Here is a 25031-nt window from a genome sequence, read left to right on the forward strand (position 1 = left end):
ATCCTAGGCGGCAGAAGTGTGTCTATTCTTCAGCCTAGGGTCTGCAAGCACAGGACTTGTCTTCTAGACTGCAGGGAGGTGGCGGCATCATACAAACACTTCAAGTGTGGCCTAGGGAGGTCTAGCCTCCTATGCTGGCAGCTTAGTCCAGCAGGGGAATGACTATTCCCCCTGCCGGCCTGCCGCCGGCAAAAGACTATCTAGTCTGAGGTTCTGACCGAAACCCATAGCCTGCTATCTGCCAGCCAAGGGGAGAGACAGAAAACACTAGCCCAGTCAAGCCGGAGTGTCTACTCGATGGCCAGACTAAGCTAGAGTTGTAGCTTAAGGCTGCACTCAGAGGGAAGGAGCGATTACCCTTAAATCTCCACTGGAAACGAGTATCAGTTTATATAATAATTCTAGGAGATATCTATCTCCGCCTGAATTGATAAAATAATACGCGAGGGTAAACCGGGAACATGTATGAAAGTATACTAAAGCCACTAGGCTACTAGCCTAGTGGCAGGTGAGATTCGACTACCTTAATTGCCGAAACACTCTCATATACAATCGCAGAGGAAAAGGAATATATATGCAATCAATATATCTTACACGTATAAATTGCCTAAATAGCTTCATTTGTAATTGCTATTACATTAGGAATGTCTATTATATCATGCATGAAAGTGAACTAAAATGCATAGGCTAGAAAGCCTAGCACGAGCAAGGTTTGGTTACCTAAATAGCCGAAACTATCAAGAATACAATCGGTATAATATAAATAACTTTCCTAGCAATGAAGACTGAATAGCCTCGTAAAAATTCATGCTATTAACACCAGGAAAGTCGTTCAGGCTAACTAAATAACTAATAGGTTATGAATGACAGCGCCCATGGCGCCTCCGGTTAAGGCGAAGCTCCATCACTTAATTTAACGTAATTTCATTGTGAGGCAGGAGCTAAAATTTATACATTGTAAAGATCAAATACTCAACTTTCCAGAGACAGAAGAGGCTGGAGATTGCATGATATCCGTAAAAAGCCAAAGCGTAACGAGAGAGATAACAGGGAAAATCACTGAGCGATACCGCTACACTTATAGGAATAAGAGTGGGGGTGACGTAAAGCGCCATCTAGATACTCGTAGTAGTAAGGGAGGAAGGGTAACCTTGATATTGGCTCCCCTTCAAATTTTACCACTTTCCCCCTCAAAGCGAAAACGCTACTCAGGGTGAAGATTGCTATGTGTCGTATCAAGATATACGTCCCCTGATATTATGCGATATCCTTAAGAGAAATTTTAATGATATTCGTGCCAGGAGTTAGAATTCTGGAGACCTAAAGGTAAATTCTCTGGGAATATCACTGTAGTCAAATATCCCTTAGGAAGCTACTTATAGGAACCTTCCATCAGGATGACATGGCCTGAGCCCAAAAAACTACTGTATAACAATATACTATAGTTTTCTGTCTGCAGTATAATCTATACTGCAAATATACTGGCTACTGTATAATCCTATACTGTAGTTTAGCCGGCAACTAGGCTAACCCCTAGCGGCAGGATCCCGCCACCTGGATTTATACCTGACAGCACCGGTCCAGCCGGCTTTCGTCAACTGGGTAAGTACCTGGTGGGACTAGCTGATAGAGAAAGAGAAAGCATGAAGTGAAGGACTGTCTTATTAAATGTTTGTTAACAATTATTAAGGGTGTAAGAATATAATCTTACTGCCCTCCTCCAGAATGAGAGCTCAAATGGAAGGGGAGAATGAATCATTCAAGCTTCCATCCAACCACAAAACCGCTGCCGGTCACTCCTGGCCTCGAGTATGTGGATGGCAGTCCAAGAGAGGACTGAGGAACTCTCTACAGAACAGGGGTCTCCCACCGGCAGCCGTCACAACCGACACAGCCTTTCCCGGAGCCACGTGTCCAAAAGGGAAGACTGAGAGATTAGGTGACTGCTTATGTAGGAGCCCGGCCGGCCCCGCAACCTACCCGGTAAGCGGGAAGATTGTAGGACGACAGCCACAGGGTTGCGATGGCTAGGCCATCGCTAAAAGACAGAGGGGGACAGGGAAAAGGGTCCTATATAAAGTGTGGAAGAAAGCGATAAGGTTGCAGTCTTCCCACACAAATGAGAAACTGTTTCAATATTGGCGCCGTCCTAGGCAGCAGAAGAATATCTATTCTTCAGCCTAGGGTCTGCCAAAACCGTGTTAGGAGGAGGCGGCCGAATTGCCGCCGCCTCTCAATAGGCGAGAAACAACGTTTGTGTCGGCGCCATCCTTGGCGGCAGAGGAATGTCTATTCTTCAGCCTAGGGTCTGCCAACGTAGGACTAGTCTTCCAGACCGCAGGGGAGAAGGTGGCGGCATCATAATACAACCACTTCAAGTGCGGCCTAGGGAGGCATAGCCTTCTATGCCGGCAGCAGAAGACCGGCAGGGGAGTGACTACTCACCCTGCTGCTCGGCCACCAGCAAAGACTGAATACTCTCAGGTTCTGTCGAAAACTCAAAGCCGGCCATCTGGCAGCAAGGGTAAGAGACAGAAAACACTAGCCTTCTCTACTCTATGGCAGGACCAAGATAGGGTTGTCGCCAATGCCGACACTCAGAGGGAAGGAGGGAATACCCTTAAATCTCCGCAGGAGACGAGTATCAATTTATATGATAATTCTAGGAGATACTATCTCCATATGAATTGATAAACCGACACACGAGGGTAAACAGGGAGCATGTATGAAAGTATACTGAAGCGCCTAGGCTAGTTAGCCTAGCGCCAGGCGAGATTCGGTTACCTATATCGCCAAAACTCTAAACGTATACAATTGAAAAGGAAGAGGAAATATATGCAATCAGTATATCTTTACAAGTATTAATTGCCTAAATAGCTTCATATTCTAATGCTATTACAACTAGGAATGTCGTTCTATATCATGCATGAAAGTAAACTGAAGCGCATAGGCTAAGAAGCCTAGCGCGAGCGAGGTTCGGTTACCTAAATAGCTGAAACTCTAAAGAATACAACCGACATAATATATAACTTCCTAGTAAATATTTAATTGAATAGCTTCATAAATATTCATGCTATTATAGCCGGAAAAGTCGTTCAGCTAACTAAATAACAGATGCGTTATGAACGACAGCGCCTATGGCGCCTCTGGTGAAGGCGAAGCTTCAACTCTTAAAATTACTCTAATTTCACTGTGAGGCAGGAGCTAAAAATTATACACTGTAAAGATCAAATACTCAACTTTCCAGAGGTAGAAGGGACTGGAAATTGCATGATAAATCCAAAATAACGAGCATAAACGATAGAGCTACAGGGAAAACCACCGTGCGAAACAGCTACAACAATAGGAATAAGGCACCATCTTGGATACAGCGCCACCTAGATACTCAATAGTAGTACGGGAGGAAGGGTACCTTGATAATGGCTCCCCTTCTATTTTTTGCCACTTTCCCCTCGAAGTGCAAATGCTATTCAGGGTGAAGATTGCTATGTGTTGTATCAAGATATACGTCCCCTACTTAATACGATATCCTTATGAAAAATTTTAAGGATATTCACGCCAAGAGTTAGAATTCTGGATACCTAAAGGTAAATTCTCTGGGAATATCACTGTAGCAAATATCCCTTAGAAAGCTACTTATAGGAACCTTCCATCAGGACGACATGGCTTGAGCCCAAAACACAGACATGTCTTTTCAGGTTCTTTTTAGTGTGAGGGAAGAGCAAAGATACAAGCATAATATACACACAAAATGAACTACGTACTATCGTGTGACACACGGTTGGTAACATGGCTCCCCCCTAAAAATGACATACTGTACATGTTAAATAGGGCGCCCTGATCTAGAGAGGCGAACTGTAGGCGGGTCATCTGGCAGGAGATAAGCAGGATTTACACGATCAATGGAGACCCAGTCTTCTTTGCCACGAATGTTTAGTAGGAATACTTTCGGACTGCGTCGGATCACAAGGAAAGGGCCCGTGTAAGGGGGCGTTAGCGGTGGCTTGCTAGTGTCGTTGCGCATGAAGACGTGCGTTGCAGAGTGCAAGTCTGTCGGTATGTGATACTTCGCTGGGGGCTTGTAAGTCTGGCGGCATGGAGTAAATTTTCCCACGACGTGACATATGCGCTGGAGATCGTCGGAGGAGGTTGTAGAAGGAAAATATTCAGCAGGGATGACCAAAGGGGAGCCATACACCATTTCAGCTGCCGAGATGTCGGGGGCATCTTTAGGAGTGGTCCTTAGTCCCAGAAGACCCAGGGAAGCTGAGTAAACCAGTTGGAATCCTTGCAGCGGGACATCAAAGCTGCTTTGAGGGTGCGATGAAAACGTTCAACCATTCCATTGGCAGCGGGGTTGTAGGTCGTTGTCTGATGTAGGGTAATGCTCAGGAGATTCGCTAATGATGTCCCCAATTGAGAGGTGAAAGTGGTACCCCTGTCAGAAGTAATATGCTCAGGGATACCAAATCTTGCAATCCATCCTGAGAGTAAGGTAGATGTGCAGACGTTGCAGTTTCCATGGGAATGGCTTCAGGCCAACGAGTGGAGCAGTCCATGACAGTAAACAGGTAACGATGTCCTTGTGATGTGGGTAGGGGGCCTACAACGTCGACGTGAATGTGTGTAAAACGACGCTAAGGTTGAGGAAAGGTGCCCACTCCTGAATCCGTATGTCGATGTACTTTGGAAGTTTGGCAAGAAGTACAGGCGCAGACCCAATCCTTAGCATCCTTAAAAATGCCGTGCCAAATGAACTTCGTGTTCAGCAGCTGTGCAGTAGAACGGCACGAGGGATGTGAAAGGCCGTGAATGAAATCAAACACCTGCCGGGGCATGGGAGCAGGAATCCAAGGTCCCAGTCTATCACTACTGACGTCACAGAGAAGGGTGGTGTTGGAGTCTTCGAGGGGGAAGTCTTCCCAACAGAGGGACGTGCAGGATGTCCTACATCCTTGATACAGTGATACCTCGGTAGTCGAACGACTCTATACTCGAACAATTCGGAGTTCGACCAAAATTTTCGAGAAATTTTTGCTGCGGTGCTCGACCAAAAATTCGGTACTCGACCAGCCGAACACGTGACGACCGCATGGGCTTTGTGATGATCGCGCCATCTCGGCCACTCTCGCTTGTTCGGGAAGCATCAGTTCTCTCGAGAGCGTCACTCAGACAACGCGCGATCAGCATTCGTTGTGATTTAGTGATTTTCAGTGCTTTTAATTGCTTTTTTAGCTTTCATAATGAGTCCCAAGAAAGTAATGAGTGTTAAGGGGAAGGAGAAGAGGAAAACAGTGCGAACAACGATCGAGTTGAAGAAGGAAATTATAGCGAAATATGAGAATGGTGTACGAGTGTCCGATTTAGCGGTAGAATACGGAATGGCGAAGTCGACCATTTCTACGTTTTTAAAGCATAAAGAAATGATTAAGAAGGCGAATGTTGCAACGGGATTTACGGCGGTAACTAAGCAAAGGCCACAAGTGATTGAGGAGATGGAAAAGTTGCTTTTAATATTTATTAAAGAAAAACAGTTGGCCGGGGAAAGTGTTAGTGAAGCGTTCATTTGTGAAAAAGCGTTGCATATCTATGAAGAATTAGTGAAGAAAAGTCCGAGTACCAGTGAAAGTGATTCATTTACATTTAAAGCGAGCAGGGGTTGGTTTGAAAAGTTTCGTAATAGAACAGGTATTCGTAATAGAACAGGTATTCATCATTTTCGAAGAATACTGCAGAGGAGGAAGAAACAATTAACAATAGACCAGTTTTTCACAAAAGAAAAGAAAGCTGCTACATCAAAGCCTGTTTCTCCTCCAAAGAAGAGACAAAGAAGAGAAGAAACCCCTGAAATAGATCTGCCCACCCTTTCATTGGAGAGAGAAACAACTCCTGAAGGAGAACTACCCCGCCACATCATGGAAGGGGACTCTCCTTCCAAGCAGTAACCTCCCCCTTCCATCCTCTCCACATCCATCCCTGTATGCCATCGAACCGCTGCTCAAAGGTATGTTCACTACAGTACAGAAAATGGTTTAAAATTGTTTTATTTTAGTACAGTAAATGGTTTAAAATTGTTTTATAGGATTTTCTGACCAATTTCATACACATTTAGATAATTATTGTTGTTTAGGTACACGTTTTATTAATATTTTGGGCCTGTTCGAGTGCTTGGGAACGGAATAGAATATATACCATTATTTCTTATGGGGAAAAAAAATTCGGTACTCGAACAAATCGGAGGTCGAACACGGATCTCGAACGGATTATGGTCGAGTACCGAGGTATCACTGTACTCTGGATCCTGTCGTTGGGCTTCAGCCAGGGCGTTGTAATCCAATCCCAGTTGAACGGCAGCCAACGCGTTTCTTGACAGGGGCATCGGCAACGGGATTCATTTTCCCAGGGACGTATTGAAGGGTGCAATTGTATTCAGCCACAGCGGAGAGATGTCGGCGTTGACGGGCGGACCAGGCGTCACTGTCGAGTGAAGGCATGCACCAGAGGCATGTGGTCTGTGCGAATGAGGAAGGGCGTACCTTCTAAGAAATGGCGAAAGTGATGGACAGCCAAGTGCACCGCCATATATTCGCGATCGAAGGTAGAATACCCCACTTCCGCCTTGGACAGTTTTCTGCTGAAGAAGGCCAATGGGCAGGGCGAGCTGTTGACCACCTGTTCAAGTATTGCACTAATAGCGACGTCGCTGGCATCGGTGGAGAGAAGGAGAGGGGCATGTGGGATAGGAAAAGTGAGAGCCCCAGCAGATGATAGGGCCTTCTTTGCATTGCAAAGGGCCACTTCTTGAAGGGGACCCCACTTCAGGTCCTTTGGCTTGCCCTTGAGGGAGGCGTAGAGGGGAGCAAGAGTGGCGGCAATGGCTGGCAGAAAATGGTGATAATAGTTGATCATGCCCAAGAATTCCTGCAGAGCTTTGACGGTCGAGGGCGCAGGGAAGTCCTGAACGGCTGCTATCTTCTCAGGGAGGGGATGGACTCCTTCATGAGTGATGCGGTGCCCTAAGAACGACACTTCGTTGGCACCAAAGATACACTTGTCGTACCAGACTACAAGGCCGTTTTGTTGCAGGCGGTCGAGCACGATGCGCAGGTGATGGAGGTGTTCCTCTTTTGAGGAGGAGAACACAAGTATGCCGTCCACATAACATACACAGAAGGGGAGGTCCCCTAACATACCATCCATGAGACGTTGAAACGTGGCCCCAGCATTACGAAGGCCAAAACAGGAGTAATTGAAGGTGTACCAAACAGAGTGGTGATGGCAGTCTTGGGGATGTCTTCTGGGTTCATAGGCACCTGATAATACCCCATCAGGAGGTCGAGCGTAGAGAAAACCTTCGCTTTGTGCAGGTAGGGGGTCACGTCGGCAATGTTTGGGAGGAGGTACTGATCCGGTTCTGTTTGCATGTTCAGGCGCCTGTAATCCCCGCACGGATGGAGGGAGCCGTCTTTCTTCAGAACAATGTGTACGGGTGACGACCATGGGCTGGAGGCCTTTTGGCAAAGGCCCATTTTCACCATTTCGGCGAACGTCTGTTTGGCAGCTGCCAATCGTTCTGGTGCCAGACGTCTGAATTTTGCAAAGACTGGGGCTCCCGCCGTCTTGATATGGTGATAAATACCATGCTTGGCAAGAGCCGTGAGCGTTTGGCAAATTTCTGGACAGAAAACTTCCGAGAACGACGTGAGGAGGTGGGCGTAGGCATCTGTGGGTGCGCTGATGTAGAGAGCGAGGTTGGAGGGGGCAGGTTGCAGGAATGTCGACAAGTACGAGTCTGCGTTGACCAATCGTCGGTGGGCGACATCGACCAGAAGGTGGAAATGAGAGAGGAAATTCGCACCGAGGATTGGCAACGTGACGTCAGCAAAGAGAAACTTCCAATTAAATTTACCGTTTCTGAACGATAATGTGAGGTTCTCGTAACCGTAGGTGGGTATCGCAGATCTGTTGGCAGCTACCAAGCCGACGTCGGCAGACGTAGACAGACTACGTCGTGTCCTGAAGAGTTGCCTTGGCAGAAGAGAATGACAAGCACCCGTGTCTACCAAAAATCGTACGCCCATTCCTGCATCAGGTAAAAAGAAAAGATTAGAAACACGGGAGGCCACCGCCACGAGCGATGGCCTACTTACACGTTTTTTGGCCACTGACAATCCTTGGCACATTTCTTCACGGTTGCCCCAAATCGGAAGTGGTAGTAGCAAAACTGCGGCGGATGGGACGTAGTAAGTGGCTGTATAAGTCGTTGGTTGGGTTGCAAGCGAGTAGTGGGTGGGGGGTGGCTTTGTCACCGCTTCAGCATGTCAAGGGGTAGGCGCACATGTCCTATGGCATTCATGTCAGCTTCGATGACGTTGAATAGGCGTCCTCTTCGTCAGGGGTGGAGGCGATGATAGAGGTCTTGAAGTGGCTGTCCATAAGGGCGTCGGCTTTGGTAATCAAGTCCTTTATGGGTAAACTATCGACATCGGGTATGGCAGCGCGTATAGGTCCAGGTAAACGGCGTATCCATAGGTCACGAAGTAGGTTCACCTCAAGAGGAGAGCCGTCTGCGGCAGGTTGCTGGGGAGCGATACTGGTCATTTCCCTGAGGGCGAGCGAAGCCCTTTGGTCCCCCAACGGTTGTTGTGAGAGCTGAAAAAGCTTTGCTATATGGGTGGCTGGCGACGGCGAGTACTGCTGCAGAAGGTATGTTTTGAGGGCATCATACGCTATTGGGGTGTCTCCTTGTTCACAAAGCCAGTCGGATATTTCCGGGAAGGTGTCCTCAGGTATCGCCGAGAGAACATAATCTGCTTTGGTGGTTGAGTGAGTCACGCTCTTGATGCGAAACTGGACTTCTGTGCGCTGAAACCAAGGAAATGCCTCTCCGCTGGCGAATGATGAAAGTTTCAATGGGGGGAGTCGCAGCAATAACTTCCGTAGACTCCGCCATAGTACCAACGATGGAGGGGCGAGGGGGGGGGATGGTGGAAGGCAGGAGGAGCGAGTCGACTTCCAGGGTCACCAATGTGACGGGCCGAGAGAAGGTTATGACTCAAAGACAGGATGAAAGCAACTGAGCGAGTTTATTATAGAACACTCTCCTTTATATACAAAAGCTCAATGCAACAAGAAATTTCATGTTCAAAATCGACACCGTTACCAGTGAGAAAAACAGGCATGTTTATTCAGGTTCTTTTTAGTGCGAGGGAAGAGCGAAGATACAAGCATAATATATACACAAAATGAACTATGTACAATCGTGTGACACACGGTTGGTACACTTTGATATGTTGGGAGGAAATTTGCAGTTTTGTATATCTACTGGTATTTATTTACTTTAGAACTTTACTATTTTGTGCAACAACTTAGCCCCTTTGTATTACTCAAAATAAATATCGTACAGTCAAGCTTAAAACACTAAATTGCTAGTTTGGTATAATATATCCCACATCCAAAAACTAATCAAGAGACTTAGTTACTTTCTCACCAATTACAGAGGGCTGTGAGACATTAAGTCTCTTTAGAAGAGTGCGGTTGTACCATCCTTCGATGTTGCTTTTTATGACTGCTGAACGCTGCTGAATACTATCAAGTTCATCAAGAAGCTTAAAGCACCGTCGACAGAGCACTTTTGAGAATACCTTGAATTTAAAAGGTCAATAGTAATAATACAGAAATAGTAGAAGTCAGTTCAAATAAAAACAAATATAGTACATCAAAATCTATAAAAAATGACAAATTTGTAAGTAATTTGTATTTTTCCTAACATACAAACCTGGACCTATTTATTGGGGCACACTTTAGGCAAAGCTGAAAGACAAGCAGTGATAATTTTAGCAAGGGATAACCACCCCAACCGCTAGTTAGCAGGTGAGGGTAGCCGGCTACTCCGCTCACTAACACACCTGGGATGAGTAACAACTTTGCTTTCTGGCAGGACTTTTTGGGGGACAGGAAAAATACAAATTACTTACAAATTTGTCATTTGTTCCAACACAAATACAAACCCTCTGCTATTTATAGGGGAACTTACTTCTTAAGAGGGAGGAAGGCCTCACCAACGGGCCTTGGAATTTGACCCGGAGTTCTCTCTCCTTCGATATGTAACCTCGCTAAAATCTTGCGCTATGCACAATTACCGGCCTGCATAAGCTGTGTGTTTGTGATACTAACAATGCGGCTGGTTTTTAAAATAGGGATATAAGAGTCCTTAGAATCTACCCAATACTGTAACTTCCCTATCAGGGGTATTGGGGAAGTAACAAGTATTATTTCTATACTTAGTATAACCAAACAAAATGTATATTACCTGCAAAGAGGTGAGGTTAGCTGTGCTGAGTACCGTGGTGCTGAGTTCCCCAGGGGGAAGAAGGTGAAAGGAAGAAGGAAGCCAGTCATTCTTACTCATCATTCACCCCAGACTAACCTGGGTAATCTCAGCCCTCAACCTCTGCTACTTGTCAATCAAGGAGCTTGAGGTGTTTTGGACAACTTGCTGTGCAGCCACCACATGACCAATGAAGAACGTATCAATGTTCATGTGGGTTACGTTTTGCAAGTAGTGGGTAGTGAAAGTCATCTGACACTTCCACACGCCCGCTTGCAATACCTGTGCTACAAAGTACTTTTCCTTGAACGCCAGGGATGTTACCATGCCCTTAACGTCATGAGCTCTGAGTCGTTTGAGAGGAGGTCTGGATTGAGCACAAACTCAATGACCTTTCGGATCCAGGAGGAAACAGTATTCCTAGTGACCCTCCTCTTGACCTTCCCCGTGCTGACAAACAGTGTGGACACACAGGGGCGAGCTGCTGCTATTCTGTTACGGTAACACCTCAGACTCCTCACTGGGCAAATTAACCGTTTGTCTGGATCTTCAGTTACAGAAGGTAGACTCTCTCCTGATAGGTGACGTGTGCTAATACATTAAGAAAGAAGAAGAAGAAGAAGAAGTAGACTCTCTATCCAGAATGGGCCGAACCTTGGGTCCAGCACACCTGTATTTTGAGTCTTAGCAATAAACTTGGGGACGAAGTTGAGCATTACTTCTCCCCATCTTGAGTGGGAGACATCAGAAGATAGACCATGATGCTCACTGACACTCTTGGCCGAGGCCAAAGCGAGCAGAAATAGCATCTTCCATGTAAGGTGGCGATTTGTTACCTGGCATAATGGTTCGTATGAAGGGCCCTTCAGGGACTGAAGGACCCAAATCACATTCCATGGAGGAGGTCTAAGTTCCAACTGAGGAGGACAAGTAATCCCACAGCTCCGTATGAGTAAGGAAAGTTCCGAGAAGGAAATATCCACTCCTTTCAGTTAGAAGACAAGACTCAAGGGTCATAAGTAGCCTTTGACTGCTGAAACCGAGAGAAGCATTTCTACTCTAAAGTATACAAGGAACTCCGCTATTGTTGGAATAGAGGTACCGAGGGGAATGATACCCCATCCACAACATCAACCAAAGAAAACAAACCATTTTGCCTGGTTGACTGACGCAGAAGAGCGTGAGGTGTCCAGCCATTCTTTCCGCAACTCGTGAAAAGCCACTCTGTGTGAAGAGGTGCTGGACAGTCTCCGGGCATGAAGTCGAGGCAAAGCTACGACTTGTGGAAGATGTTAGCGTGTGGTTGTTTGATCAGGTCGTGACGTGGAGGGAGCTCTCCAAGGATCTCCATGAGGAGTTACAAAAGGTCTGGAAACTATTCTACTTGATATCATAGCGGAGTTATTAAGGTCATTGATAAGTCCTAGCTTATTCTGACCTGGTTGAGGTCTTTTCTCATCAGACAAAAGGGGGGAATGCGTACATATCTATTTCCTCCCACTGTTGTTAGAATGCATCTTGCAAAAGAGCCTGGGGATCTGGGATTGGGGAACAGAACAGCGGGAGCCTGAAGTTCAGCGCCATTGCGAACAGGTCCACAGTCGGGAAACCCATTGTTGGCTACTAGATGATTCAAAGACCACTCGGATCCCACTATCTGAGTAGCTCAGTTCAGATTGCCTGCAAGCACATTCCGTTTGCCTGGGATGAAGCATGCAGATAGGGTCACCGAATTGTCTTCTGCCCGTCTGAGTATCTCTACTGCTATATGGCACAGCAGCTGAAAAAAGGTACTGCCTTGCTCGTTTAGGTTAGCTACTTCAGTGGTATTGTCGCTCATCAAGACCATGGAGTGCCCACCAGGAACTGGTGGAATTGTTAGAGGTCAAGGAAGGCTGCCTTCACCTCCAAGAGATTTATGTGCTGATACCTTTCTGATTTGGAACATTGGCTGGAGGTGGTGTGGTGCAGCATGTGGGGCCCCCTACCTTATTTTGACGCATCTGAAAAGAGCATCAATTCTGAGGAAGGAACGAGAAGATCGACCACTTTGCAAAGGTTTTCGTCGGCTAGCCACCATCTGAGGTCCATGTGTTCCTCTTGTCCTATGCAGACTAGACGGTACTGGGAATCGGTGGACTAATTCCACTGGGATTTGAGACGATACAAGAGGGATCTCCTCCTGAGGCGTCCGTTGGGAACTGGACGGGCCAGAGAAGATAGACGGCCGAGCAGATGCAACCAGCTCTGGACTGGGAGCTTTTCTTGCCTGAGGAAGGGCTGTGCTACCTCCCTCAGCCTCTGAATTCTTTCTTCTGATGGAAAAGCTTTGTGCCTTTTGATATCTATTACCATGCCCAGGTATACCAGGTTTTGAGATGGGAGCAGTTGAGACTTCCTGAGGTTTACCACAATCCCCAGACCTTGGTAAAACCTCCGAAGCTCATCTCGGTGATGAAGATGGGTCACCTCCGAGTCTGCTAGAGTCAGCCAGTCATCTAAGTATCTTATGAGACGGATGCCGATTCTGTAAGCCCACGATGACACAAGGGCAAACACTCTCGTGAACACCTGGGATGCTGCGGAAAAACCGAAACACGGCACCTTGAACTCATAATGCTTCTGGTTTAGCATGAACCTTAGATACTTCCAGGAAGATAGGTGGATTGTGATCTGGAAGTATGCATCCAGTGTACATATGAAGTTCTGCGGTCTTATTGCTTGTCTGACCATGTAGGCTGTCTCCATCCTGAACGAGGTTTGACTGACAAACCTGTTCAGGGCCGAGAGATCGATGACTGGTTTCCAGTTTCCAGACGTCTTTCGAACGAGTCGACGTACTGTAGAAGCCTGGAGACCCCTCAAGGACCTCTTGGAGAGCACCCTTCTCCAACATCGTCTGGACTTCTGCCTGAAGAGCTAACTCCTTTGCTGATCCCTTCGCATAAAAGTATGTTGGAACTGGATCTCGAATTAGTGAAAGGAAACATAGTGAATGGGATGCAATACCCTAAACAAATTGCCATGCCTTTTAAAGGTTCGACCCCGTGATGCAGCCACCTTAGCCAGCAGCTTTGCAGGCATCACCCCACAGGTGGACATATGGGAGGATTGCCCGTCCTAGTGGGATCAGCCTCGGCCAGATCCCTTCTTTCTCTTCCCTCCACAGAAGGACCTTTTGCCTTGAGAGGACTTTCTAGACACCTTAGGATCCCGCTGTTTGAGGGCCCTAGACCTATTTGTCGGGGGTTTGGAAGCTGGTTTCCTTTGTGGCTGAGGAGGGTAAGACCTTGATATTAAGCCCTTTTGGATGAGGGAGTCATGATGTGACTTTCTCCACTTCTCAGCCACCCATTCGACATCTTCTGAATCCAATAAGGAGCTCCCCCAAAGGGGAGTTTCTCAGCCTCGACACCTCGGCCTGAGGGAGTTGACGATAGAACTTTCTAATGACGAATCCCTTCTCTTCAGGATGGTGTTAGCCCAAAAGTTTATCACCTCATGGGAGAGGAACTCTATTGCTCTGGTCCCAGACAAAAGAAGTCTTCATCGATTTCCTTGTGGACTGCCAAGACCAGTCTTGAGATCGGATCAGTTGTCCCACCCCACCATTCTTAACCAGAAATCAAGCCACAAAGTGCCTGCATAGCATACCTTTTTCTGGTTAAGGATCTTAGAGACCGAGAATGAGACTGGAAGTCACGTTAGTTTCTCAAAGGGCATACCCTTCGAATGTCTCTATCGAGTGATCTAGAGGCAAGGTTGGGAGAGGCTCCTTGAGGATCTCATATCTCCTCTGCTGAACGAAAGGCGGCGGGAGGAGTTTGGCGAGGCGTTGGAATGAAGGGAGGAGGAGGAACCAGTGGCCTGAGCCACTGCCTTCTGTTTGGCAATCCTCAATCCCTTTGACCAGGGTAAAGCTGCACTAGCCTTCAGGGGTCTGTGGGTGCCATATACCTGGTCAAGGACGGTGTACTTTTCCTCAAGAGGGGCTACCGAAGGATCTGGCACCCCATTGATGGTACATATACAGGTTAACACCTGCCAGAAGGCATGTTCAGTCTCCCTTTGCTCCGCTTCCGAAACCTTGGGGCTAGCGGCAGCTGGCAAAAAGATCGTCGTCTTGATCGTTTTCCTCGTCTACTTCCGAGCTCTCACCCATAGGAGCCCGGAGTGGGTCGAAGTCATCATTGGGATAGGCCATTGTCAGGGCAGCTCCTATTGACGTGCTGGACATAACTTTCCTCTGACTATCAAATCGAAGACTTAGGGATCGTAAATAAGTTCTTCGGCTGTATGCGCTCTGGCAGAGGTTCCTCTATCAAAGTAGGCCTTGCAGCTTTCTCTGCCCTATGGGGGCAACATTAAATAATGCGCGCAGCCATTCTTTTTCTGACTTACATGTGGAGTAGCAAGCTCCCTATGTAATGGGAGGGGGATCCTTGGGGCAGTACGGAGCCCTGGGATTAGAAACCTGGGAAGGATTCTGAGCCCCCTTTCCTGCAGGCAGGATTGGCACTGACCTTGGAGGAAAATTAACTGGACGTGCCTTGACCCGGATTAAGCGATGACACACCTACCAGCCAAAATAACAGTTCTCGATTCACAAATCAATCTCCAACAGTGTACTGGAGTTTAGAGTCAGTTCTATTCAGACCTTAGTTTATCGACAGTAAATGTTTTCTTGTGCTTTTAATTAGTGATAGCTCCCAATACTGCTTTAAAAGAAAAATGAATATTAAGCTTGCTGCTCAACTTGATGGTGAATCTGTTACAAACTCCTTGGAATATCAATTAGAAAACAACCTTGTTGAGTTCAAAGTATGCAAGGAAACATAATTTTTCTTAGGATATTTAATGATTTATTTGATATCCATTGCAAAATAATCTAGTTTTGCTCAATAGGGCAACAGCTGAAAAGTACCTGTAGGTAAACTATTCCTAAGCAGGAAAACATTTCACTGCCACCATGCAAGCCTATGTGACAAATTTGGAAGTAATTTGTATATTTCTTAACAATACAAACCTGTAACTATTTTTTAGGGTATTACTTTTGGCAAAGCTGAAAGGATGAGCCATTAGAATTTAGCTAGGGTTAACTACCCATTCCGCTAGTTAGCAGGGGGTAGGGGGGTAGCTAGCTACCCCTCTCACTCACACCTGTGACTGTACTTCACTTTGCTTGGAGGTAGGACTTCAAAGGGGGACAGGGTTGGCAGGTAAGTCTGTATAAATAGCTACAGGTTTATATCATTAGGAAAAATACAAATTACTTCCATTCATCATTTATTCTGTAACTGGAATACAAAACGGATTTTGAGCGAAGCGAAAAATCTATTTTTGGGTGAGATAGCCATGGCGTCCTGATGGAAGGTTCCTTTTTGGTAGCTTCCTTTGGGTAATCACTACTAGGATTTTCCCAGAGAATTAAACCACAGGTTATCACAGAATTCTAACTTCTGGAGCGAGTATCTTAAGGGTTTCCCCTTAAGACATCGTGTATCAACAGGGGACACGCATGTATAGACGTGCCACATAGCTATCTGCACCCATTCAGAGTTAACTCTTCAATATGGCGGACAGGGAGTGGCTGGGAGCTGAGCCGCAGCCAATCTAGATGTGGCGATATCGGTACTCGCGATGTAAACAAACGGACGCCATTGCTTTTGATGACGTCACGTCCATCCTCATTCCTTTTCTAGTAGCTCGCTTCAATGGACGTGTTTTTCCCTTTGTGCGACTTTATCTGCTTGCATCCTTGCCATATCTCAACCTTCAGCTTCATCTTCTTCTGGAAAGTTGAGTACAAAGGTTTAAGTATTGTTTAAATAAGCTCTGACCTTAAGTAAATCTTACTTTTCGAGATATTTGCATATTTGTGGCAGAGCTTTGCCAAACCGGTCAGCGCCATTTTATGACGCTGCTGTTGCTTGCATACCTTATTTAGTTAGCCGCAACAGCCTTACCGGTATATAAATCACTAATCAGTGCTATTAGTTATTTAGTCTTCATAGCTAGGAACTTTATATCGTGTTTTTGACGCATTAGTTTGGGTCTTCGCTGACCCCATACCAGTAGGCTTTGATTAGCCCCTAGGCCAGTGAGCCTATACCAGTGTTAATGCATGATATTTCAGTGATCCTAGTGTTAGTTATGAAGATTCTGGCATTATTTTACAATACCATTGACAGTGATGCAAGTGTTTTTCGCCTTCAGGGACCATATAGGGGGTAGGTTATCTTGAGTGCCTTGCTAACCTAACCTTATGATAGGACCCCTATATGCTCTCTTCATCCCTAGCCCTAGGGCTTCCCTCTGGTAATCTTGTACCCTATTACATGTGATAGGACAAGACTCCTCAGAGTACTGTATCGCCTCCCCACCTAAGGGAATGACCCCTCCCTTAGTGTTGCGGACCTTAAAGGTAGGATCACCTCCTTTAAGCTGAATCGGTCCTTGACCTTTTCCTTGCGATACGTCTTCTCCCTTCCTTGATTAGGGTCTAACAACCCTAATCCAGGTTAGGTTGGGAGGGCTGGTTTATGTACCTGGCTGAAATATACGCGTGCACCGTTTTTCAGTTGGTCCACCTACTATAGGTTAGGGTGAGCATCTCCCTTCCTAGGTGGCCGCTCTGGTGCATAACCCATCCTTTCTTATAAGAAGACCCTTTCCCCCCCCCAACCTATCTCTTGCCTAGCCTAACCTACCAGTAGGTTAGGCTTCATATGTCCCCTGTCCTACACTCCACCCTAGGCTGGAGTGCTGGACCCCGTGGTGCTCCCAGTGTTGTCCGCTCTGATACATAGACCCTCCATAGTGCTATGGAGTCAGTTATCATCTGGTCGACATGAAGAGTCTCCACCCCTTCTTTAGGTACACCCTGTCCTCTCTTGGACTGCCTTAGCCCCCGGCCATTGCGGCCCCTGCTTAGGATGATAGATTCACCTCTATCATGGTGGTACCTTTTCCAGAGGTGTCTTGACTAGGCTAGTACAGCCTTGCCATCCCACCTCCATCTTTGGTGCTTGTCCCTTGCCGCCTCTACCCCGGCATCACCGCCGCTACGGGTGACTTCCTTATCCTTGCCGCCTTCCCCCGAGTGCCGGGGGATCGCCGCCGGCCGCCGGCTTACCGCCGTGGCCTCTCCATTCCCTCATAGCCTCGGCACACTGCCGACCCCTCCCGGAGTGCCGGCACTAGCAGCCGGCCCTCGGCCCCGGCTATGCTCCTTTATCCTTACCCCTGTCACCCTCCGACTGCCTCCGGCTGCCGGAACCGCCGCTCCTTGCAGGCAGCCGCCGCTACCGGCTGCCGCCACCCTGGCTTCTTTTGACCATAGAATGATCATTCTTGAATGCCAGAAACTCTGCTCGAGCGGCTTCCGGCGTGCCGGGGGTATGCCGGACCCGTCCGGAGGCGGCAAGATGCCTTGCATCCCTTCTCTCAGCTATCTTTACTAGCGATAGCTCCTAAAAACCGCACCTAGACGGCTTGTTAACGCAGACAAACTGGTACGGAATCGTACATTTTGTTCAGTTTTCACTCTGTCTTCTTGCGTGTTTCATCTTTCCAGCACGCTACGTGTAATTGGCACGTCTGGTTGCCGGAACCTTACTAGGATCTCATGATCCCCAGACTTTCTTGATAAGATTTCAAGCCCAGTCTATAATATGGTTATTCTAGATGGAATTCCCATTATCAAGACACCTTCCATGGAGGCCTACGGCCACCTGGGACTGTCCGAGGCTACGGCAACCAGCCGGGCGGGTTACACGAGGCATGCGTCTGTCTCCTTTCACCCACCCTTCTGTGCATCACAATTAATTTAAGTTAATATTAACTTGTTAATAATTAACTTTATATACGAGCCATATTATGACTCTACAATACTCATCGTCTCTTTCCTTTTCAGGAGGAGTACGTCAGGTGTGACCACGACTTCTGCGCGGTCCGTCGGCCACACTTCTATGGACACACGGCGTGTAGGACACACGCCCCTTGTGCTCACAAGAGAGGGGATCTCAAATACTGGGGCCCCACCGCCTGTTCGGTCTACCAAGAATGCTTACAGAAAGCATTCTATGATTCTCCCTCAGCGGAGATTCGGGACACTGCTCGGGACAACCTACGCAAGTGGGTACGTGGCTTTCAGAAGAACGCCACTGGACCATACCTAGCCACAGAAGAAATGAGGTCTTTGCTGTTCCCAAAGGCCTCTCCAGACTCAGTGGTCCCAGTCGAACAGATCCCCGTAGTCCAGATTACAGTGGAACCTGATGTTGTCATGGCTCAGTCCATGAATGATTATCACCTGGATTCAGAACATGATGAACGCATGTCAGAGATCTCGGAGGACACCGAGAAAACCCTTATGGCCCAGGGTGAAGGGGAGGATGATGAAGAAGAGGACCGGGTTGTGTATACCGAGTCCGATAAGGAGGATGCCCCTCCCTCCATCCCCCCTCCTACTCCTACACCGACGGAAGTGTCTCTCCCGTCTACGTCCTCCACCACGACTCCTCTACCTACGGCACAGGATATGATTCGGCTCATTGAATCCGTGATGGAGCAGAAGCTCCAAGAAACTCACCAGATCATTCGGTCGATGGGAGGTTCCAAGGAATCTCGCAAATTCTCCATCAGGACCTCCCCACATGCTCGAGCGACAATCCGTGGCGATTCGCCGAGCATATGGTCATCGCTGACGACAAGATCTTCGTCAGCGATAAGATCGGTTCCATACCCCTGGAAGAAGGAGTTCTTCCCCCGCTTTGAGGCGTATCCGGACTGTTACGTCCGTCTACGTTCAGAACCATCCTCAAAGGAAGAGACCGAACCGAAGGAGAAAATAGTGTTCGATCTCTCGAAGGCCCAGGCTATGCTTGCCAAAGCGCTTAAGAGCAGAGGCTTTACCTGCTCTGGACTTCCGGCTATGAGCAAGAAGTACCTCACCTACGTTGCGCCGATGAAGTGGTGATACCCTTCACGGAAAAGGCCTTCGCTGCCTGCTTTAAGGCTGTAGAAGAAGGGAAATCCTGCCCTGCATTGGAGGAATGCAGACCTTTCTCCGCAGTCACCCCGCCCGACACCAAACACTGGAAGGATGTGCAACACACCTTCGTGGTGGGCAAACTAGATCCTGACGTTGCTGGACGTCAGTTTAATGAGGACCTCCCCAAGCTAAACGATCACCTCCTTCGTAGGGAACAGGAAACGAAGGAGAGGCTGGCAACATCTCTCACTCTCCAGGTCCAGATGGACGTAATGGCTGGCGACACCAGAGTCCCTGACCATTACATGGTCCTTGCCAAATCTCATATGGCAACCTTAGTCAAGGATCTGTACCACTTCATGCGAGCTCGTAGAGCCTGCAGAGAATTCGTGTTCTCCAGTGCCACTGTCAGACACGAACCCCGGAAACTGATTTCCTCCAACATCTGGGGCAAGTACCTCTTCCCGTCTGATCTAGTGAAAGAGATCACAGACAAGGCCACATCTGAGAACAGGAACCTTCTCAACAAATGGGGCATGTCTAGGAAGAGAAAGCCCTCTCAGGATGACGGTCCTCAGCCTAAGAGGAAGCAGTCGAAGCATAGACCCCAGCAACGTCAGCACAGACGTCAGTTTCCGGCACCCGCTACTCCCCAAGTGGCCGCTCAGCCGCCACAGACCTTTCAGTTGGTCCCACAGCCGGTTTTGTCCTCATCACCGGCCTTCAACCCCGCCTTCGAGCAGCACTCCACTACCTTTCGTCCCAAAGGTAGAAGCTCAGGCAGGGGTTCCGGCAGAGATTCCTCTCGCCGGCCCTCCAGAGGCAGAGGAGGACAGGGAGCTAGCGGCCGAGGCAGCAAGTCCTCGGGACCCCAGAAGCAATGAAGTGCTTCCGGTGGGAGGAAGACTCCGCCACTTCCAGGATCGTTGGACCTTCGAATCCTGGGCACACAGCATCATCAAGAAAGGTCTAGGCTGGAGCTTGGCGCAACCACCCCCAACCTTCCAGCAATTCTTCCAACGTTCAACCCCCCTCCTGGAAGAATTTGTGCTAGACCTCTTGAACAAGAAGGTGATAAGAAGGGTGAAGTCCACAAGGTTCCAAGGGAGACTGTTTTGTGTCCCTAAGAAAGACTCAGACAGACTCAGAGTCATTCTGGACTTATCCCCCCTCAACGTATTCATATCGAACAACAAGTTCAAGATGCTGACTCTTCAACAGATCAGAACCCTCCTGCCTCGAGGGTCTTTCACGGTCTCGATAGACCTGGCGGACGCATTCTGGCACATACCAATGAACCATCACGCTTCCTCCTACCTTGGATTCCGACTCCAACGGAAAAGCTATGCCTTCCGGGCCATGCCCTTCGGACTAAACGTTGCCCCTCGGATATTCACAAAGCTAGCGGACGCAGTAGTACAACAGCTCCGCATCCGAAACGTCCAGGTGATGGCCTACCTCGACGACTGGCTAGTGTGGGCGCCCTCGCCCGAGGATTGTATAGAATCCTGCAGAAAAGTTACCCAGTTTCTCGAACACCTGGGATTCCAGATACACGCGAAAAAGTCTCGCCTATCTCCAGCTCAGAAGTTCCAATGGTTAGGCATCCACTGGAATCTTCAGTCACACCGCCTTTCCATTCCAGCAAAGAAAAGGAAGGAAATAGCAGGGTCTGTCAAGCGACTGTTAAAATCCAAACGGATCTCAAGACGCCAGCAGGAACAAGTTCTAGGCTCTCTACAGTTCGCCTCGATCACAAACCCAGTGCTTCGTGCACAGCTAAAGGATGCAGCGGGAGTCTGGAGACGTTCCGCATCCATCGCTCGAAGAGACCTCAAGAGACGGCTCCCAAGCAGACTTCGACTTCTTCTAAAGCCGTGGTCAGAAGCGAGGGCCCTAAAAAGGTCCCTTCCTCTCCAACACCCACCTCCATCTCTCAACATCCATACGGACGCTTCGTTGGAGGGTTGGGGAGGTCACTCCCACCAAAAACAGGCTCAAGAAACTTGGTATCCCCTATTCAAGACGTTTCACATCAACATCTTGGAGGCCATGGCGGTTCTTCTGACGCTGAAGAAACTCTCCCCGCCCCCGTCGATACACATTCGCCTGACCCTGGACAGCTCTGTGGTAGTGCGTTGTCTCAATCGCCAGGGCTCAAGATCGCCCAAGATAAATCAGGTGCTCCTGACAATCTTCCGTCTGGCAGAAAGGAAGAAATGGCACCTGTCTGCAGTTCACCTACAAGGATTCCGCAATGTGACAGCGGACGCTCTATCTCGGACAAACCCGATAGAGTCGGAATGGTCTCTAGATGCAAGATCATTCGCCTTCATCTCTCACCGAGTCCCAGAACTCCAGATCGACCTCTTCGCAACGAGCGACAACCATCAACTTCCTCGATATGTACGTACGAGGACCCCAAAGCGGAAGCGGTGGACGCCATGACCTTGGATTGGAACAGATGGGCCAAGATTTGCCTGTTCCCTCCCACCAATCTTCTGCTGAAAGTCCTCTCCAAATTGAGAACCTTCAAAGGGACAGCAGCTCTAGTGGCTCCCAAGTGGCCCCGCAGCAACTGGTACCCCTTGATCCTGGAGATGCAGCCAACGCTGATCCCCCTCCCGGACCCAGTTCTCTCCCAGCAAATACAGAAGTCGACTGTCTTCGCTTCATCATCGAAAATCAAGGACCTTCATCTCATGATTTTCTCACCCTAGCCGCTAAGAAAAGGTTTGGGATTTCGAAGAAGAGTCTAGACTTCCTCGAGGAATACAAGACCGAATCCACGAGAAGGCAATACGAATCGTCTTGGAGGAAATGGGTCTCCTTCGTCAAGGCAAAGAACCCCTCGAAAATCACTATAGATTTTTGCATGTCCTTCTTCATTCACCTTCATGGACAAGGCTTGGCAGCCAACACGATTTCTACTTGCAAATCGGCCTTGACCAGATCTTTGTCATACGCCTTCCAAATAGATCTGTCTAGCGACATCTTCAACAAACTACCGAAGGCCTGTGCCCGTTTACGACCGGCACCCCCTCCGAGACCAATCACTTGGTCTCTAGACAAAGTTCTCCACTTCGCCTCCAACTTAGACTACGATTCATGCCCTCTTAAGGACCTGACTCAGAAAGTTATATTTCTCTTCGCTCTAGCTTCGGGAGCCCGAGTCAGCGAAATGGTGGCACTATCTAGAGAAGAGGGACAGATCGTTTTCAACGATTCAGGAGACCTCTCCCTCTTCCCTGATCCGACGTTTCTCGCAAAGAACGAATTACCTACCAAACGATGGGGCCCGTGGAGGATATGCCCCTTGAAGGAAGATGCCTCTCTATGTCCAGTAGAGAGCCTTAAGGTCTATCTTCATAGAACTTCAAACTTTGGTGGAGGCCAACTCTTCAAAGGAGAAACATCGGGCAGCGACTTGTCACCGAAACAATTGAGAGCAAAAATCACCTACTTCATTCGCAGAGCGGATCCAGACAGTACACCCGCTGGTCATGATCCTAGGAAAGTCGCTTCGTCTCTGAATCTCTTTCAGAGTATGGATTTCGAAAGCCTCAAGAACTATACAGGCTGGAATCCTCGCGTGTTTTCTTTAAACATTATGCGAAACAAGTGCACGAAGTGAAACATTTTGTGGTAGCCGCAGGTAGTGTTATGAAACCTGCTCTGAACTCTGCTTAGAACAGTGAGTTATTAGGGACTCTAACTCGTCGGGTGCCTATGTTGACCCTCAGGTGATACGTAGTGAAGCAGAAACCACCTTGTGTTTTCTTTAACTGTTCTTACCTCAGGTGAAATGTCATAGTAGATTACCACATGAGTGCTACATGCCACGTGCATGACGTGTGTTACATAAAGACTAACGTTCCGTAGAACGAGTGCCTACTAATACTTGATTCTTCCCTTTCAGACTCAAGAGCACGCCTTTATGACTATGTACATTTTTATCAATGTAAATGTTTTTTACTATTTATTGCATGACATGTATTGATTTACCTGCAATTATATAATAAAATGTCTATTTTATTACTTGTGCGTCTCCCTTGCTCCTTTCTTACTATGAAATATACTATTTGTCATAGTTTTATTACCCTTTATTCCTGGTTAAGGAAAATGCCAGGATTTACTCCGGGCATTTATTTATACAGTGATACCTCGGTACTCGACCATAATCCGTTCGAGATCCGTGTTCGACCTCCGATTTGTTCGAGTACCGAATTTTTTTTCCCCATAAGAAATAATGGTATATATTCTATTCCGTTCCCAAGCACTCGAACAGGCCCAAAATATTAATAAAACGTGTACCTAAACAACAATAATTATCTAAATGTGTATGAAATTGGTCAGAAAATCCTATAAAACAATTTTAAACCATTTACTGTACTAAAATAAAACAATTTTAAACCATTTTCTGTACTGTAGTGAACATACCTTTGAGCAGCGGTTCGATGGCATACAGGGATGGATGTGGAGAGGATGGAAGGGGGAGGTTACTGCTTGGAAGGAGAGTCCCCTTCCATGATGTGGCGGGGTAGTTCTCCTTCAGGAGTTGTTTCTCTCTCCAATGAAAGGGTGGGCAGATCTATTTCAGGGGTTTCTTCTCTTCTTTGTCTCTTCTTTGGAGGAGAAACAGGCTTTGATGTAGCAGCTTTCTTTTCTTTTGTGAAAAACTGGTCTATTGTTAATTGTTTCTTCCTCCTCTGCAGTATTCTTCGAAAATGATACATGACACTATCATTAAACATATGCACTGCCCGGTTTGCTACTGCAATTTCTGGGTGGTATTTTTCAGCAAAAGCCTGCACATCTGCCCACTTGGAACAAATTTCATTGATGAGAGAACTTGGAACATCCTCCCTTACCTCATCCTCTTCTGAAGATTCCTGCTCCACAATCAGATCCTGCTGCTGTTGTTGTTGCAGGTGCAACAATTCCTCCACAGTCAACTCGGTAGAATGGCTTTCTACAAGCTCATCAATATCATCCTTGTCGACCTCAAGCCCCAAACTCCTGCCCATGACAACAATTTCCTCAACGACATCAGTGTCATCAGAAATTACAGGGGTAGCAGTGCTTGGACCCGCCTCTGGTTGGAAACCTTCAAACTCCCTCTCTGTGACACATGATGGCCACAGCTTACGCCAGGCAGAGTTCAATGTCCTATAGGTCACACCTCGCCAAGCTTGGTCAATCATGTTAACAGAGTTGAGGATGCTGAAGTGTTCCTTCCAGAATTCCTTTAGGGTCAACTTCGTGTCACTGGTCACTTCAAAACACTTTCTGAAAAGGGCCTTGGTATAGAGTTTTTTGAAGTTTGAAATGACCTGTTGGTCCATGGGCTGGAGTATGGGAGTAGTATTGGGGGGCAAGAATTTGATTTTGATAAAGCTGTATTCTTCTTTCAAGTCATCCTCGAGACCTGGAGGATGTGCAGGAGCATTGTCCATAACCAGAAGACATTTCATTGGCAAGCTCTTTTCAATGAGGTAAGCCTTAACCTGGGGGGCAAACACTTCGTTTATCCACTCAGTAAAGAATTGTCTTGTGACCCAAGATTTAGTGTTCGAGCGCCACATAACTGGTAGTGCACTTTTACAAATATTATTTCGTTTGAACACCCGGGGGTTGTCCGAGTGGTACACTAACAAGGGTTTGATCTTGCAATCGCCACTTGCATTTGCACACAGCAACAATGTT

The 25031-nt window shown here is 47.5% G+C and overlaps 1 protein-coding gene across 1 annotated transcript in view; it reads right to left on the minus strand.

Moving 5' to 3' along the window:
• LOC137645461 (myoneurin-like) overlaps nucleotides 1-25031 on the minus strand; it is a 153451-nt gene that overhangs the window by 113172 nt on the left and 15248 nt on the right. The window contains exon 3 of the mRNA XM_068378266.1: nucleotides 9491-9644. Coding sequence (XP_068234367.1) covers nucleotides 9491-9644 — 154 coding nt within the window. The remainder of the gene's footprint in view (nucleotides 1-9490; nucleotides 9645-25031) is intronic.

Source organism: Palaemon carinicauda, chromosome 8 (assembly GCF_036898095.1).
Source record: "Palaemon carinicauda isolate YSFRI2023 chromosome 8, ASM3689809v2, whole genome shotgun sequence".
Classification (NCBI taxonomy): Eukaryota; Metazoa; Arthropoda; class Malacostraca; order Decapoda; family Palaemonidae; genus Palaemon; species Palaemon carinicauda.